This window comes from Lipotes vexillifer, unplaced genomic scaffold (genome assembly GCF_000442215.2).
Source record: "Lipotes vexillifer unplaced genomic scaffold, Lipotes_vexillifer_v1.1 scaffold382, whole genome shotgun sequence".
In the NCBI taxonomy this organism is placed as follows: domain Eukaryota; kingdom Metazoa; phylum Chordata; class Mammalia; order Artiodactyla; family Lipotidae; genus Lipotes; species Lipotes vexillifer.
This window is the reverse complement of record NW_006780611.1, coordinates 337,149-354,102: the sequence shown is the minus strand read 5'-3', so window position 1 is coordinate 354,102 and position 16,954 is coordinate 337,149. Positions and strand designations below refer to the sequence as shown.

The following is a 16,954-nucleotide window of genomic DNA, read 5'->3' as shown; positions in this document are numbered from 1 at the left end:
TTTCTAATTTTATTGATTTGAGTCCTCTATCTCTTTTTCTTGATCAGTCTGGCTAAAGGTTTATCAATTTTGTTTATCTTCTCAAAGAACCAGCTTTTCAGTTTTATTGATCTTTGCTGTTGTTTTCTTTGTTTCTATTTCATTTATTTCTGCTCTGATCTTTATGATTTCGTTCCTTCTGCTAACTTTGGGTTTTATTTGTTCTTCTTTCTCTAGTTCCTTTAGGTGTAAGGTTAGATTGTTTACTTGAGATTTTTCTTGTTTCTTAGGGTAGGCTTGTATTGCTATAAACTTCCCTCTTAGAACTGCTTTTGCTGCATCCCATAGGTTTTGGATCGTTGTGTTTTCATTGTCATTTGTCGCCAGCTGTTTTTTTATTTCCTGTTTGATTTCTCCAGTGATCTCTTGGTTATTTAGTAACGTGTTGTTTAGCCTCAATGTGTTTGTGTTTTTTACGTTTTTTTCCCTGTAATTCATTTCTAATCTTCATTGTTGTGGTCGGAAAAGATGCTTGGTATGATTTCAGTTTTCTTAAATTTACTGAGGCTTGATTTGTGACCCAAGATGTGATCTATCCTGGAGAATGTTCCATGTGCACTTGAGAAGAAAGTGTGATCTGCTGTTTTGGGGTAGAATGTCCTATAAATATCAGTTAAATCTGTCTGGTCTATTGTGTCATTTAAAGCTTGTGTTTCCCTGATAATTTTCTGTCTGGATGATCTGTCCATTGGTATAAGTGAGGTGTTAAAATCCCCCACTGTTACTGTCGATTTCCTCTTTTAGAGCTGTTAGCAGTTGCCTTACGTATTGAGGTGCTCCTATGTTGGGTGCGTATATATTTATAATTGTTATGTCTTCTTCTTGGATTGATCCCTTGATCATTATGTGGTGTCCTTCCTTGTCTCTTCTAACAGTCTTTATTTTAAAGTCTGTTTTATCTGTTATGAGTATTACTACTCCAGCTTTCTTTTGATTTCCATTTGCATGGAATATCTTTTTCCGTCCCCTCACTTTCAGTCTGAATGTGTCCCTGGGTCTGAAGTGGGTCTCTTGTAGACAGCATATATATGGGTCTTGTTTTTGTATCCATTCAGCAAGCCTGTGTCTTTTGGTTGGAGCATTTAATCCATTTACCTTTAAGGTACTTATCGATATGTATGTTCCTATTACCATTTTCTTAATTGTTTTGGGTTTGTTTTTGTAGGTCCTTTTCTTGTCTTGTGTTTCCCACTTAGAGCAGTTCCTTTAGCCCTTGTTGTAGAGCTGGTTGGTGGTGCTGAATTCTCTTAGCTTTTCCTTGTCTGTAAAGCTTTTGATTTCTCCCTTGAATCTGAATGAGATCCTTGCCGGGCAGAGTGATCTTGGTTGTAGGTTCTTCCCTTTCATCACTTTAAATATATCCTGCCACTCCCTTCTGGTTGCAGAGTTTCAAAAAAAAAATCAGCTATTAACAGCTGAGAAATCAGCTGTTAACCTTATGGGAGTTCCCTTGTATTATATTTGTTGTTTTTCCCTTGTTGCTTTCAATAATTTTTCTTTGTCTTTAATTTTTGCCAATTTGATTACTGTGTGTCTCAGCGTGTTTCTCCTTGGGTTTATCCTGTATGGGACTCTCTGTGCTTCCTGGACTTGGGTGGCTATTTCCTTTCCCATGTTAGGGAAGTTTTCAACTATAATCTCTTCAAATATTTTCTCAGGTCCTTTCTCTCTCTCTTCTCCTTCTGGGACCCTATAATGCGAATGTTGTTGCGTTTAATGTTGTCCCAGAGGTCTCTTAGGCTGTCTTCATCTCTTTTCATTCGTTTTTCTTTATTCTGTTCCGCAGCAGTGAATTCCACCATTCTGTCTTCCAGTTCACTTATCTGTTCTTCTGCCTCAGTTATTCTGCTATTGATTCCTTCTAGTGTAGTTTTCATTTCAGTTATTGTGTTGTTCATCTCTGTTTGTTTGTTCTTTAATTCTTCCAGGTCTTTGTTAAACATTTCTTGCATCTTCTCATCTTTGCCTCATTCTTTTTCCGAGGTCCTAGATCATCTTCACTATCATTATTCTGAATTCTTTTTCTGGAAGGTTGCCCATCTCCACTTCATTTGGTTGTTTTTCTGGGGTTTTATCTTGTTCCTTCATCTGGTACATAGCCCTCTGCCTTTTCATCTTGTCTGTCTTTCTGTGAATGTGGTTTTTGTTCACAGGCTGCAGGATTGTAGTTCTTCTTGCTTCTGCTGTCTGCCCTCTGGTGGATGAAGCTATATGAGAGGCTTGTGCAAGTTTCCTGATGGGAGAGACTGGTGGTGGGTAGAGCTGGCTGTTGCTTTGGTCGGCAGAACTCATTAAAACTTTAGTCCACTTGTCTGCTGATGGGTGGGGCTGGGTTCCCTCCCTGTTGGTTGTTTGGCCTGAGGCGACCCAACACTGGAGCCTACCCGGGCTCTTTGGTGGCGCTAGTGGCGGACTCTGGGAGGGCTCACGCCAAGGAGGACTTCCCAGAACTTCTGCTGCCAGTGTCCTTGTCCTCACAGTGACACACAGCCACCCCCCGCCTCTGCAGGAGAACCTCTAACACTAGCAGGTAGGTCTCGGTTCAGTCTCCTGTGGGGTCACTGCTCCTTCCCCTGGGTTCCGATGCTCACACTACTTTGTGTGTGCCCTCCAGGAGTGGAGTCTGTTTCCCCCAGTCCTGTCAAAGTCCTGCAATCGAATCCCGCTAGGTTTCAAAGTCTGATTCTCTAGGAATTCCTCCTCCCGTTGCCGGACCCCAGGTTGGGAAGCCTGACGTGGGGCTCAGAACCTTCACTCCAGTGGGTGGACTTCTGTGGTATAAGTGTTCTCCAGTTTGTGAGTCACCCACCCAGCAGTTATGGGATTTGATTTTATTGTGATTGCGCCCCTCCTGCCGTCTCACTGTGGCTTCTCCTTTGTCTTTGGATGTGCGGTATCTTTTTTTGGTGAGTTCCAGTGTCTTCCTGTTGATGACCGTCCAGCAGCTAGTTGTGATTCTGGTGTCCTTGCAAGAGGGAGTGAGAGCACGTCCTTCTACTCCGCCATCTTGAACCAATCTCTGCGGTGGCTTCTCCTCTTGTTTTGACGCCTTTTATTTCTTTTTATTGCCTAATTGCCCTGGCTAGAACTTCGAGTGCAGTGCTGAATACAGGTGGCGAAAGGGGCTTCCTTTCTTTGTTTTGGGTCTTAGAGGAAAAGCTTTCAGTCTGTCACCACTGAATATGATGTTTGCTGTGCTCTCGTCATAGGTGCCCTTCACTGGTCTGAGGAAGTTGCCTCTATTCCTAGTTTATTAAGTGTTTTTATCAAGAAAATGTGTTGAATTTTGTCAAATGATTTTTCAGTATCAGTTGAGATGACTGGTTTCTGTCCTTCATTCTTTTAATGTGGTGTATATTACACTGAAGGGTTTTCATATGTTGAACCATTCTTGCGTTCTGGGAATGAATCCCACTTGGTCATAGTGTATAATTTTCTTCTAACATGCTGCTGAATTCAGTTTGTTAGTATTTTGCGGAGAATTTTTGCGTCGGTGTTCTTAAGGGATGTTGGTCTGTAATTTTCTTTTCTTGTGATGTCTTTGGTGTCAGGGCAGTGCTGGCCTCACAGACTGGATTTGGTAGAAAGTGCTCCCTTTAGTTTTTTGGGGAGACTTTGAGAAGGATTGGTAGTGTTAATTCTTGAAATGTTTGGTAGAATTCCAGTGAAGCCATCTGGTTTGGGCTTTTCTTTATTGGGAGGTGGGTCTGACTGTTGAAGACGAGGCAGCATGGATGAAGCCACCTCCAGTGTCAGCCAAAGTCACACGGGCAGAGAAGGTGAAGCCGAGACTGGAGACTGTGTTTCTGTGGGGGAGAGCTGTGTCAGGCAGACGGGCCTCCTTCCTTACCCAGCTCCCCACTCCCTGGTGGGAAAGAAGGGTCCAGACTTATATCCTGGGCTGGAGCCTACAGCCCTTTCCCCAGCCCTGTCTCCGCATCCTGCGCAGCCCGCTCCCTTCCGTGCAGGCAGCAGAGGGTGTGGGGTGCAGGCAGTTGTGGCCCCTGCTGGGTGTGAGGTGGCCATGTGGACGTGGCAGCTGTGCCTGTCCCACCTCCCTGCTGGTGCCGCCCTGCTCGCCTCAGGGGCAGGTCTGGAAAAGGCCATGGCAGAGGGGCTGCAGCTGCCCATTCAGCCTCCTCGGGGGCGTCTGCCTGGGAGCTTGTTTGGGCCCCTTGGGGCTCCCTTGGGGAGTGTCCGTGTGTGCACCTCCTGATTTCATGGCCCTCCTGGATAGGATCCCCAGGGGTTGGAGAATTGAACGCACTCCCAGTAACTTGTGGGTCAAAGATAAAATCATAAAGGAAAGACGATAAAAATACTACGTAGCAAAATGTGTAGAGTGTGGCTGCGGTGGATTTTACAGGGAGGCGTACAGCCTTGTCAAGATGCACTAGAGAAGGAGGGAGGTTGAGGGTCTGCGGGTGAAGCTTCTATCCTAGGACAGAGGATAAGGAAACCACAGGAAGCGGTCACACGAGCAGAGATTACGGAGCTGGATGGAGATGGAAGGCCCGTGGCCACCTGGACGTCAGGACACAGCACGGGGAGGTGGGCAGGGCAGCAGGGCTCCTCACGTTCGGCCAGCAGGGCCCCTCACGTTCGGCCTGCAGGACACGGGGCTTCCCTCACCCTCTGTCTCCCCAGGACCTGTTTGTTAAGTACGCCTGGAATAACTTCCTGCACTTCCAAGTGGAGCTGTGCATAGCCGCCATCCTGTCCCACTCTGCCCGGGAGGACAGGGCCGTGGCCAGCGGACCTGAGGGTGGGATGGAGCCTCCGCCCTCCAGCGGGGACCCAGAGTCCCCCCAGCCTGCCGCCAGCCGCCCTGAGAGCACGATGGTGACCCACGTAGGTCCAGGCAGCGTCACGTGTGTAGCTATGTCCTGCATGTCCTGTGTGTCACTGCGTGTCCTGTGCATCCTGTGTATTGCTGCGTGTGCTGAACGCCACCCAGACCATGTGGACATTCACGTTGCTTTGGGCCCTCGTGTGCTTTCTCCTCTAATCCTCCCGTGACACGGGTGAGCTGCTCTCCTTTCACCCGTGAGACGGGAAATCCCAAAGAAGGTGTCCATGTTTGCCAGGGCCCCAGAGCCGGTGGAGTGGAGGGCCCCGTTGCTGCCCCCGGGTCGGCTCCTCCAGGCCGTGAGGGCAAGCAGCCCCGTCATGGTTTGAATGCCGTGCCGGGGAGGTGCCAGGGGAGGGGTGAACATGTCCAGTTCTCACAAGAAGACTTCCTGGGATTTGGAGCCTCTGGAAAGTATGGATGCTCTGCATGGCCCGCCTCTTCCCTGACGCTTTCCCGCTCACCCGAGCACACTGTGTGGAGACCCGCTGGGGCCGCCCTTCCCGGGGCCGCGCGCGGGGCTGCAGGGAGTCGGCCTTAGTGGGTGTTCGCTAAGGAAGCAAGAAGGAAAGCAGCACGTGGGTGGAGCAGGTGGCACAGGCGGTCCCCAAGCCGAGGAGCCCACCTGTGCGCGCAGGGCCCTGGGGTCGGCTCTGCCCCCCACCCCCGGGTGGCTGCAAGGCTCAGACAGGAGGGGCTTGGCAACGGGTCCCCTGACCGGAGACCTGGGAGAGGGTCGAGAAGGGCCGCTCTTGCAGGCCTGAACCGGAACACAGCCAAGGGGGTAAATAGCCAGGAGCGGGCGGTTTCAGTGATGAGAGCCACAGGGGGTGGGTGTGTGCAGCGGCCATGCAGGCCAGAAAGGGACCCTCACCCAGAGAGGCCACACGTGGGGTGGGTGTGCAATTTGGGGCCCGGAGCAAACATTCCAGTTACGGGAAGCTGCCTGTGTGAGGGCCTGGAAGCCAGTGAGCCCTGGGGCCGCCGGCCTCTTCCTCCTGGATGGAGAAGGCAGGAGAGTGGCCCGAGGAGGAGGACACGACCGCCGGGAGGCTGAGGGGACGAGAGTGTCCTGATTCGACCCCCGTCGCCATGTGGACGAGCCTGAGCAGAGCCTACCTGGGCGTTGGACGGGGACCGCAGGGCTGGGCTATGATGCTGTCGCTGCCCACAGTGAACTTGGGCCTGATGTGTGCGCCTGCTGCCTGCTAAGCCCACTCAGTCCAGGGCTGGGTGGAGGGGAGCGTGCAGCCCTGCTGGCCCTGACCCGTGCTGCCTGTCTGCCAGCTGTTCCAGAAGTGTTGCCTGGTCCAGAGGATCCTGGAGGCCTGGGAAGCCAATGACCACACACAGTAAGGACCACTGGGGCTCTGCGTGGGGCTCCAGGGCTGCCATGGAGGGTTTGTTTTCAAGGAAGGGTCCCACCGCTGTGGAAGCAGCTGCAGTGCTGCTGGCGGGGCCGGGGCGTGGGGCAGGGTAACGCGGCCTGCACAGCCCGGCCCCCGGCTCCATGGGCCCCTCACCCTCTTCCTCCCTTGCCCGTCCATCAGCAGAGACCCCAGTCCTGTGCCTGCAGTGTGTCCCGAATCCTCCCACGTCCCCATCCCAGCCTCCAGCCACTTCTCTTACTGAAGCCTCAAGCCCTTGAAAGAGCATCCGGGCCCCTTCCTGCTTCCTTCTTGCCCCGTCTGCCCTCTCGTTGCATGATAAGCTGGGATCTTTCTGAAACCAGCAGGTGGTGTCACCTCCTGCTTGGAAGTCTTGACTGCCCAGGTCCCTGGTGTGGCTGCAGGGTCCAGTGGGCAGCCCTGGCCCCCCTGTGCTCCTACTCTGCCCCGCCAGGGGCTGCTCTGGGCAGGTGGGGAGAGCTCTGCGACCGCATAGTTCATCCCTTCTGTCCTGCTGTTACTGAACCCACAAATCTGCGTCCGCTCCCAAGTAGCAGCGAGCAAGATGGGGCCGCTCCGCCCTCCGCTCCGCCCTCCGCTAGGCCCAGGGAGGCCTGTGCTGAGTCCGCCCCTGTATATGTTTTGTGTGTTGGTGCACAGGTGTGTGCCTGTGTGAGGGGAGGGCTCACTGCTGTCACCGAGGGGTCCTTGGGCCATGGTAAGCCGTGGATGGGCGTGTGAGCCTGGATGCCTGCAGGCTGCGGCCTCAGCGCGGTTCTCCCGCGACCTGGACAGCCGCTCACAGGCCCCCACCCTCAGCCCGGCTTCGCGTCTGGGCCAGTTCCGCCCAGTCTCTCCTGACCTCTGCTGGGTGGGCCCACCGATTGGGGACCACCTTCGCTTCCTCTCTGGTTGTCGTCAGGCTCTGAAGAGAGAGAATACTGTTGAAAGCAAGCGCTGTCCACTCTGGGACCCAAGGGCTGTGTTTCTGTAACGGATGCGCCAGAGTCTCACATCTGACGCCCTTCCTGCTGCTTCGGGGATCTGAAGACTTGCTGCTCTGTTGGGTCCTGTGTGGGAGAGATGAGAAGTGGGGGGAGAGCCACTTGTTTGCGGCCGTGTGGGACGTGCAGGTGGACAGGAGCCAGCACACTGCCCCTGCTGCTCTGCCCACTCCCGGGTCCTGGGTCCACCCTCGGTCTTCTCTGGGGGCTCGGGACGCGCTTGGTCAATACTCACAGCCCCAGCCGGGTGCGGGTCTGGTGGTCTGCGCAGAGTGGGAGTGGCGAATGCCCACCTCACTTGTAGGCAGGGAGTGGTGGAGTGACGCGGGTGCGGAGCAGGTGCTCCAAAAGTAAGCAGCCTGCAGGTGAGGCCGCGAGACGGCTTCGCAGGGTGGTGGGGCCCGCGGGGAGGAGGCCGCAGAGCCGAGGCCGGGCCGGCTGGATGCACTGCGGACGAGGGCCGGCGGCAGCCCTGACGCCACTCTCTCTTTCAGGGCAGCGGGTGGCATGAGGCGCGGGAACATGGGCCATCTCACCCGGATCGCCAACGCAGTGGTGCAGAGCCTGGAGGGGGGCCCTGTGCAGACCCAGGTCAGCGAGGTCCTCCGAGGTGAGCGCCTCCAGGCCCAGGTGTCGCTGCCCGAGGTGCCCCGCCCCTGCCCTTGGCCCCTCGGCGGACGGGACCAGCACTGGTGCCAGACACTTGGCCCCCCTTTGCCACAGGGGCTGTCCTGTCAGCTGCGCCTGGGCCTGGGCGGCAGCCTCCTCTGTGCCCTGGGCTGCCCGCGCCGGCCCGAACGCCTGCTCTCCTGCGGAGCGGCCGCAGGGCCTGAGCAGAGGCCACCCTGGCCAGGCCTGCTCTCCCTCATACCCCACGGGCCTCCTCGTCGCAATCCAGGGCCCCGAGCGGGGGGCCGCCGCCCATGCCCCTTCCCAGCCCTCGCACATTCTGGGCGCCCAGTCTGCAGCTCCCAGGCACTGGGCTTTCTGGCCTGAGCTGGGGAGAGCCCGAGGGTTCTCGGTTCAGATGGGAGAAGGCGGGCAGCTTAGAAGGGCCTGTGTGGCCTCTTGGGGAGGAGGACGCTGGGCCAGCCCGAGCAGCACATGCTAGGGTGACAGCAGGGGCGTGCGCTCGGGGCGCCCTGAGGGTGATGGACAGTGACAGCCACAGAGGCTGGGACCCTGAGGGCACTTGGGGGCTCGTACTGGTTTCACAGCCAAGAGTTTGTCCCCCGCGCTGTGTGGGGGCCTGAGGACAGGGCTGGCCAGGGGGCAGGGGGACGCGTGTGCTCAGTGAACAGCGAGCGGGAGTGAGCACCGTCTGAGCGCCGCGTGTGCTGTCGGGGTGGGGTGATCCCCATCCCTTCTGGGGGCCGTGGTGCCCTGAGCTCGGGGCAGGCAGGGGAGGTGCTGAGTTTGTCCCTGTCCTGGGCTGGGGAAGCTGCCCCGCAGACGTCCAGTTGGTCGTGCGGTGGGCGTGGCCTCCATGGCCCCCCGCCCCCGTGCCCACGCCTAGGTGCCCCCATGGTGACCTTGGCCATGGCCCCCTGTGTTCCCGGGGCAGCTGTGAGCCAGGAGGCTGGGGGGGGGGTGCGGGGCGGGGCCCTCTGACACAAGCGGGCTGCTCTCAGTCCGGCCCTCAGCCCGTCAGCACCTGTGACGAGCGTGTGCACCCAGGAGGGCCCGGTGTGGGGTTGGGGACGAGCGTGAAGCTCTCTCTTTCTGGACTGTGAACGTCTCTGGGCTCCGACCTCCCCGGAAAGACAGACACACCCAGGCCTGCTGGGTTGGGCCTGTAAGGCCAAGAGGGACGTGACCGTGCCCCGTGGTTCCTGTGTCCCCGGGGCTCCCCGGTTGGCCTGTGAGCCCTCACGGGACCAGGATGCAGCCGCTGGCTCCATCCCAAGGGCTCACCGGGCAGCCTTCGCCGCAGGGCTCCCCTCGGATTGCCGCGGGCGCTGGGAGAGCTTTGTGGAGGAGACGCTGACGGAGGCCAACCGCAGGAACGCGGTGGACCTGGTGAGCAGGCCCCAGGCCGGCCGAGAGTGGGGGGCCCTTGTGGCCCTCTGGGCAGAGCGCTGTCCCCACCCCCGGTCCCTGCCCGACCTGGGCTTGCGGGACTCCTGGTGCCCGAGGCCCGGCGCGCCCTGCACGGGAGGGTGGGTCGGCACGGCCCCGGATGCCGTCTCATGCCCACCCACCCTGGCCGTTGCAGGTTAGCACCCACCATCTTCACCCCTCGAGTGAGGACGAGGACATGGAGGGCGTTTTCCCTAATGAGCTGTCCCTTCAGCAGGTGCGTGAGGCCAGGCCCCTCATCCCCACACTCTCGGCAGCTCTTAGGCCTCAGGAGTGTCGTGCACGTGTCACCAGAGCCTCGGGCAGGGCCGGGGAGGTGCTCATCCCCCCCAGCTTCTGCAGGGGGTGCAGCCCCACCCTCCTCTACTGAGGGGGCGCCCCCAGGGTCACTTGACATTGATGAGACCCTTGGGGACGTGGTGGGCGAATGGAAAGCCAGAGTCACAGGCTGTTTGGACGTGGCTGCCTGTGGGTGCCCAGCCGAGAGGGCAGGACCTGGGAGAAGCCCAGGGGGTTTCCTGAGAGCGGCCGTGGTCCTGTTGCCCAGGCTTTCTCCGAGTACCAGGTCCAGCAGATGACGGCCACCTTCGTGGACCAGTTTGGCTTCAGTGACGAGGAGTTTGCTGAGCAGGACGACAGCGTCAAGTGAGCCCAGTGGGACGTGCCCACCTGCCCCACCCTCGTGCCTTTGGGAGGGAGCCGGGCTCTGCTCGGTGTGACCAGGTCCCTGGCCTGTGGCTCAGCCCTGCCTGGCCTTCGGGGCCATCACACCACTTGCTCAGCTGGAAGCCACGTGTGACCCAACGGCCTGGAGACGCCCTCTGGGGAGGCAGAGCAGCCGGGTGGGAGTCACCCCTAGCCGCCCATCCAGAGGTGGGAGGGGAGCCCGTGCACCCACCCAGGCTCGGCCTGCAGCCCTGGCCCCCCGCCCCTGCCTTTGCCTCCCTCGGTGGGCTGCCTCCCCATTCTCTCCCTCTTGGGGGGACTTGACGGCGTCCCTGTTGTCCTCGCAGCGCCCCGTTTGACAGGATCGCGGAGATCAACTTCAGCGTTGACGCTGACGAGGACAGCGTGAGTCCCATGGATGCCCCTTGGGGGTGGCCGGGCGTGTGGGGGCCATGTGGCCCACGTGTGCTCTCCTGCAGCCCGGTGCCGCTCTGTTTGAGGCCTGCTGCAGTGACCACATCCAGCCCTTCGACGAGGACGACGACCTCTGGGAGGACGAGGAGACACACTGTGTGGCCCGAGTGACCAGAGCCAGGTGGGCCTGGGCACCACACGGGCACCAGCCCTGCCTCAGCCGTGCCGTGGCACCCCAGGCAGGCGGGAAGGGCTGCTCTGACCGTGGGTCTCCCCCCAGGTTCGGGGGCCCTCACACTTCGGAGAGCTGCCGCAAGGACGGCCTGGAGTGCCGAGGCCGGGGCGGAGAAGAGAGCTCGGAAGCAGACGGGGATGGGGCTCGGGCGGGCGCCCCTCGGGCTGCCGTCCAGAAGGACGGTCCTCGTGCTGGGGGTGGCTCAGAAGGTAGATGATGGGGCCATGGGGTGCAGGCCGGGCAAGGGGCTGGGGCGGGAACATGGGGGACAGAGGATTTGGTGCCCCGGCCTGTGGGCGTGTGTGTGTGTGTGCGCGCGCGTGTGTGTGTGTGTGTCTGTGTGTGTGCGTGTGTGCGTCTCTCTGTGTGTGTGTGTGTGTGTGTGTCTGTGTGTGTCTGGGCTGCTGTGGGCCTGATGCCCACTGACCCCCCGGCACACGCTTTCAAACACGCTCCTGTGCCCGTGGTCTCCCGCCCCGTCACAGCTAGAGGCGGGTGTCCCCCAGTACCGTGGGGGAAGGCACACCCACACTACTGCTGTGGGGCCTCCACCACCGGTCACGTGCTGGTCAAGGGGCCTGGACACCACGTCTCCCCCAGCAGGCGCCCCGTGGACGGTGTCTGATGAGCCGGTGAATTCCACGGCCTCGGGCCTGGCCCCAGCAGTGGTGATGGACGTGGGTTCCAGTGTGTGGGCGGCCAGCGTGCCCAGCGCCTCGGCTGCGGAGGAGAGAGGCTGGGCCAAGTTTGCCAACTTCCAGCCTTTCTGCTGGTGAGGCGGGGCCGGGGCGGGGGGTGGGGGGCGGCCCCAGCTGCCTGGGGCCCTGGTCTCCTGGGCGTGGGCTCAGAGTTGGCCTCGTCTGCAGCTCTGAGTCGGGGCCCAGGTGCAGCTCCCCCGTGGACAGAGGTCACAGCGATGCCCAGGGTGGCCTGAACCGGGGCCCAGAGAGAACCCGTGAGTAGGGGCGGCCCCAGGGGCAGGGGGGTGGGAGGGGGAGGCCAAGACCTCGGGGCCGCCGTATTGCCCTGGTGATGTTGGAGTTTGCGCCACGTGCGGGGACTGGAGTGGGTGTGTGGAGGGGTCAGGACCCCGGCTCCAGGCACAGGACGGCCGGCGAGGCCCTCGGGCTGGCCTCAGCGCACAGGTCCGACCAGCCCACACCCATCTGTGTCGCCAGGACCCCAGGCAGAGCCTGTCTCCCCAGGCCTGGCCGCCTTCTAGGTGTGGATCACACGTGTGCGCCGCACCACCCCAGTGCTTGTCCTGGGAGCTGTTCAGGGCCCTGGCCCTGAGCTCCCTGTCAGATGGGCTTGGAAGCCCCCCCAGGGTATCAGGGCCACACAGGGAGGGACTTGGAAGCCAGCCACAAGGCTGAGTGGTGGCCCTCCCTGCAGGGAGGACCGTTCCTCCTGAAGTTCCTGTGAATTCACAGACGCACGTATGCACGTCACACGCACGCGGCAGGGGGTGTGGGGGACAGGTCTGTCGCCAGTTGCAGGCTGAAGTTCCCGCGTGCGCCGTACTGGTCGCTCTGTCCTCACCTGGTGTCGCCGGCTCCCTGTGTTGCAGCTGGCCCGGCCACTCTGGGTGCCTGGAACGCATGTGTTGCCAGGAAGGCACCCCTGGTGGCCTCCAGCAGCCGAGAGGACAAGCAGAAGGTGGCTTTGGCCTCGGAGGCTATGAGGATGGGTCCCGGTCGGGAGGCCCACCCGCTGCCAGTGTTAGTCCCCAGGTGAGCAGGACAGGCTGGGTGGCGGGCCCCCGGGTGCACACGGAGGTCTGGCTGTCCCCAGCACTGCGCTGGCCCGGGGGCAGGCTGACCCTCCTGTCCTGATGGCCCCGTGACTCCTTGGAGGCCAGCTTTGGACAGGAGGGTCACCGCTTCGTCCAGGTGGAAGCTGGGGTGGCTGTTGAGACAGCACGGGGCCAGCCCGCCTCAGGCCGCGTCGGAGAGAATGGCCAGGCTTTTGGGGTTCCGGGTGGGCTCTGGAGCTGCCGCTCTCCTGGGGCGGGTGCCTAGTCCCAGACTTGCGCCCACCTCAGCTGGGCGCCTCGGGCACATGTGTCCATCACGCTGGACCGGTAGGACGGGGGTGTTTTGGGACTTTGCTTGGGGCCCTGACCTGGGTTGTCCTCCCTGCAGGCTTGGCCCGTGCACGCCACCCCTGCGCCCAGGGGGCAGGTCCGGGCCTCTGGGGTCGGCTGGTGGACACATGCCTCCTGGTTGGGCGGGTGGGCAGCGTGAGGAACCGCGTGCGGTGAAGACTGAACGGGGCAGGAGGGCTGGTGGGACGTGAGGGAGAAGGTGGTGCTGGGGTCAAGGCCTGAAGGGGCTGGGGGGGGTGCGGGGGGCCAGGCCAGACCCCCACGAGGGGACGAGGAGCAGAGACTGACTGTGCTGCTCCCGTGAGGTCCCCACCCAGTGACCCTGGAGCGTCCCTGCTGACGCTGGGGGTCCGGTCTAGCTCCCAGGACCCCAGGGCGGAGCAGGGTCAAGCTGCGCAGTGCGTGTCGGGGGAGGGGCGGTTCACGCCGCCGCCGCCGCAGGGTGGGGCGAGCTTGAGGCCTGGGCCCTGGGAGAACCTCAGCGCTGGGGTAAAGGTGTACACGCGGCTCCCAGACGGTTTGATTCCTTCTTGAAGCTTAGAGTCATCGCAGTTCTTAAAACCTTTTCTGCTTCCTAACTCCCCGTTCCCCCAAAACCCACCCGGCTCTGAGAAGCAATTGTACCGAAAGCAAAGCCTTCTGGTCCTCAGGGCGGTCTTCACGAGCCTCGGGCCATTGTGGGGGGACACGCGGGGCTTGTCTCCAGGCTCTGCCCTCACTGGCTCGTGAGGGTCAGTGCCGGGCTGGAGGAGACAGCACTGTAGGCGCTGGGCAGGTGTGGGCTGGTGGGGGGACCGTGGGCTTGCTCTCTGGGCCCCCAGACCAGAGCTGAGTGCCAGGGCTGGGTGTCCCGAGGCCGCCTGCCTCCTGCACTCAGCCTTTCTAGGTGTGGGCGGCGGGAGTGTTGTGGACAGACGTGGCCTGAAAGGTGTTCCAGGGAAGGGCCCTGGGCCTGTGTGGTCCACAGAGTGGTGAGGGTTGGTGGGAGCACCTAAGGGGCATGTTCCAGACCGGGGTGGGGGTGTGGCGAGGGCCGTCTGGAGGGGGCCGAGGGGGACGGGATGCCCGGGATGAGTGCTGCTGGGCAGGAGGCTCGACACTTTGGTGGACTGACAGTCTCTGGCGTGTTTGGAACTTGGGGTGGCAGAGGGGCCTGGGCCACCTTGCAGGGTGGAGCCCCAGCGGGGGTGGTCCAGTAACCGGAGCCTGTCTGCCACGCAGGGCTGAGTGCGCCACCAGCACACCTCCAGACCTGGCCTCCCTTGCGCCTGCGGAAGTGACCTCTGCCCCAGTCGGGGCCGTCCTCCCCGAGGCTGCCATGGCGGCCACCACAGTACCGGGCAACGCCGGCCCCGCCCCGGCCACCCCAGCAGTCTCTCCTGTGCTGGCCGTGGCCGTCACCCCTGCAGCCCCAGCTGTCTCCACAAAGGACAGGTGAGCAGGTCGGACCAGGGGAGGGGCTGGGTGGGGACCCTTGCCCTGAGCGACTCCTACCCACCCCCGCAGGCAGACTGACGGGCCTCCGCCCGCGGGAGCCGCCTTAAATGGCCTCGTGTGATGCTGCCGCCGCCCAGCCTTGGCGCCCCAACCAAGAAAACTACCTGGTGACGCAGTTTGTCTTTTTTAATTTAACTTAATTTAATTTTAAAATAAATGCTGCATTGGTAAAGCTGGCAGTTGGAACCAGTCAGACGGCCCAGCCTGCATTTCTCCTGCCTGACTCCGGGTGGGCCTTGAGGGTCCAGCCCCACACACAGCAATAAGGCCTCAGACAGGGGCTCTGCCTGCGCCACAGGCTCTGAGCCTGTTTTTATCCATTTTTTAACAAACGCCGCGAGAGCCACGTGTTTGCACTTTTTAATCTAGCGCAGGAGAGGGTCTCCGAGGCTCTGGGTGTCGACAAATGTGGGTCTGGAACTGGGCTGGCCAGACGGGGTTTTAGCTGCCCGGTGGCCCTGGGAGCTGGCCTTGAGCCATGCTGCAAACTTGACTGCCTTAAAAAAATCCTTGGAGACATCGCAGCCATCTGAGGGTTACTAAGGGCGAGAGATGTGTCCTAGGTGTGGCCCTCTGAGCCCCAGCAGAAGAGAGGCTGGGGGGGGGGTCGGGGGGGGTGGCGGGGGGGGGGGGGCGCCTGGCAGGAGCTGGCCACGGGCGTGCAGGACGGGGTGCGGAGGGCCCAGCAGTGCTACCCTGCACCTGCCGGGGAGGGCGGGGTATCTCATGTTACTGTTCTGATGATCTGACAGGGCACCCAGACCCCACGACTCCCAATAAAAGTTGTTATTCTCACCGACAGACCCGCGTATTGTTACGCTGTGGGCCCTGGAGCCCCAACCTGGCTGGCAGCGGGGGTCGTCTGCTGCTCCCGGGCCCATCTTTGAGTCAACTCCTGAGTAAAGACTGAGCTCTTCTTTCTTTGTGAAACAAACAAGCTCTGCCTGGAGGTTGAGTCTCGGGCAGGGACCCCAGACCCACAGGCTCCTGGGCAACAGGAATGTCAGCCTGACGGTTGTCCGTGGGCCCAGGGAGGACCTGGGTGAGCCCCGCCTTAGCTCCCACTGATGGGTGCCGCTGCCGGCCGGGCCCCCCGCACCACCAGCCCCCCTGACCAGGAGCTGTGGCCGCCACCCTGACCACTCTGGGATGTTCTCCCGGCCTCCGTGGTGCCACATTCCGCCCCACACACCCCACCTGCTGCCCACCCGGCCCTGCCCTACCCCTGGTTGGCACACGTTGCTCGTAAGGCCCTAGCCTGGGTGGGACTCAACGCCTGAATGGGAGAGTGACCTGCATTACAGCCAAGACTGGGGGGTGGGGGGGTGAGGACGGTCAGGACCCCAGGGGAGAGGCAGAGACAGGCGTTTGGAGCCAAGTGCCCATAACGGAGGCCGTCGGGTCCCTGTGCCCCACCTCCCCATACATAAGCCCCCCCAAGTCAAGTCCTGAAGCACCCGTGCTCTCCAGAGAGCCCACCCTCTTTGGTGTCTCCCCCTCCTCAGGCCCCATTCCCACTCCTCCATCCATCCCATCCCATCCCATTGACTGACTCTCATCTGACCAGGGAGAGGCCAGCAAGTCTGGACTCCGGACAGCTTCCTGGGGGCCACCTCCCCTGTACCCCCTTCTTCACAACACACACACCTCTAGGTGGCGCCTTCCGCGCCAGCCCCAGGATCGCCTCTGAGGCCTGGAGGGATGGGGTGGCCGGGCACCAAGCAAAAGCCTGGTGACGCTGGCCCCCGCCGCCCACCCCGGCCCCAGGACACGGAGGAGACGCAGGCGCGCGGCGTGTCATTAGCGCTCTTTATAGACTCTGGTTCTAGGAACAGGCTGTCTGCGGCTGGCCGGCCGGGGCCAGCACGCTGACAGGGCGGGAGGGGGCATATTTACAGGCCCACCGCGAGGGCTGTACCGTGGCTGCTCCCGGCGGGGGCTGCTCCCGGCGGGTGCTCAGCCAGGGCTCCAAAATAAGTTAGAGCTGGCCGGGCGGGGCGGGGTGGGGGTGGGGGGTGGGGGCTGTACACACATTTGGGGGCGGGGCCTCAATACTGTCAAGGGCAAGGGCTGTAAACATGGCCGGGGGGCCCTGCCCACCCCTAGTGGTCTGTAACAACTGGACACAGAGCCGCCGAGCAGGGCCGGGCTCAGGCGTCCGACAGGCAGCTCTGGATCTGGTCCACCCACTGCTGGGCTGACGGCACGTCCTGGGCACAGAAGTTGTAAACACGACGCATCGTCTTCACCTGGGGACGCGGGACACTGACTCCACGGCCCCACGCGGGCTGCCCCCCCATCCCCCGGCGCCCCAGCCGCAGCTCACGTCAAAGAAGGCCTTCTCGTCCACGGTCTTGGGGGCACCCAGAGTGGGAGTGCCAGGCGCCACAGCCTCCACCTCCGCCAGGTCGATGAAGCCCTTGCACTCCGTGTCCACTCGGTGGTCGTAGTAGCGCAGCTAGCGGGGGCAGGAGGTCAGAGCAGGGCTCCCTCGACTCCCCACCCCAGCCAGCCCGCTGACCACCTCACCTGGTGCTTAGTCTTGTCCAGCACAAACCAGCGGGCCTTCCAGGGCTTCATGAAGGCCCCCTTCTTGTACAGGGTGCCCTCATAGGACCTGCGTTTGCAGAAGAACCGGCCAGAACAGCCATCAGGGCCCGGCAACGGCCCCGCGGC

General features: G+C 60.8%; 2 protein-coding genes across 2 annotated transcripts in view; one reads left to right on the top strand and one right to left on the bottom strand.

The window, feature by feature from the left end:
• Positions 1-14,339, top strand: part of PPP6R2 (protein phosphatase 6 regulatory subunit 2) — a 39,669-nt gene extending 25,330 nt beyond the window's left edge. The window contains exons 10-23 of the mRNA XM_007454080.1: positions 4,687-4,890; positions 6,176-6,240; positions 7,775-7,890; positions 9,214-9,299; positions 9,496-9,576; positions 9,907-10,004; positions 10,373-10,430; positions 10,505-10,620; positions 10,720-10,883; positions 11,275-11,446; positions 11,541-11,629; positions 12,245-12,407; positions 14,003-14,215; positions 14,288-14,339. Coding sequence (XP_007454142.1) covers positions 4,687-4,890; positions 6,176-6,240; positions 7,775-7,890; positions 9,214-9,299; positions 9,496-9,576; positions 9,907-10,004; positions 10,373-10,430; positions 10,505-10,620; positions 10,720-10,883; positions 11,275-11,446; positions 11,541-11,629; positions 12,245-12,407; positions 14,003-14,215; positions 14,288-14,339 — 1,677 coding nt within the window. The remainder of the gene's footprint in view (positions 1-4,686; positions 4,891-6,175; positions 6,241-7,774; positions 7,891-9,213; positions 9,300-9,495; positions 9,577-9,906; positions 10,005-10,372; positions 10,431-10,504; positions 10,621-10,719; positions 10,884-11,274; positions 11,447-11,540; positions 11,630-12,244; positions 12,408-14,002; positions 14,216-14,287) is intronic.
• Positions 14,340-16,428: 2,089 nt separating this feature from the next.
• The window catches only part of SBF1 (SET binding factor 1), a 28,449-nt gene continuing 27,923 nt past the window's right edge, over positions 16,429-16,954 (bottom strand). Inside the window, exons 39-41 of the mRNA XM_007453885.1 lie at positions 16,808-16,895; positions 16,605-16,736; positions 16,429-16,527 (exon numbers count right to left, since the gene is read on the bottom strand). Of these exons, the coding sequence (XP_007453947.1) occupies positions 16,429-16,527; positions 16,605-16,736; positions 16,808-16,895 (319 nt within the window). The remainder of the gene's footprint in view (positions 16,528-16,604; positions 16,737-16,807; positions 16,896-16,954) is intronic.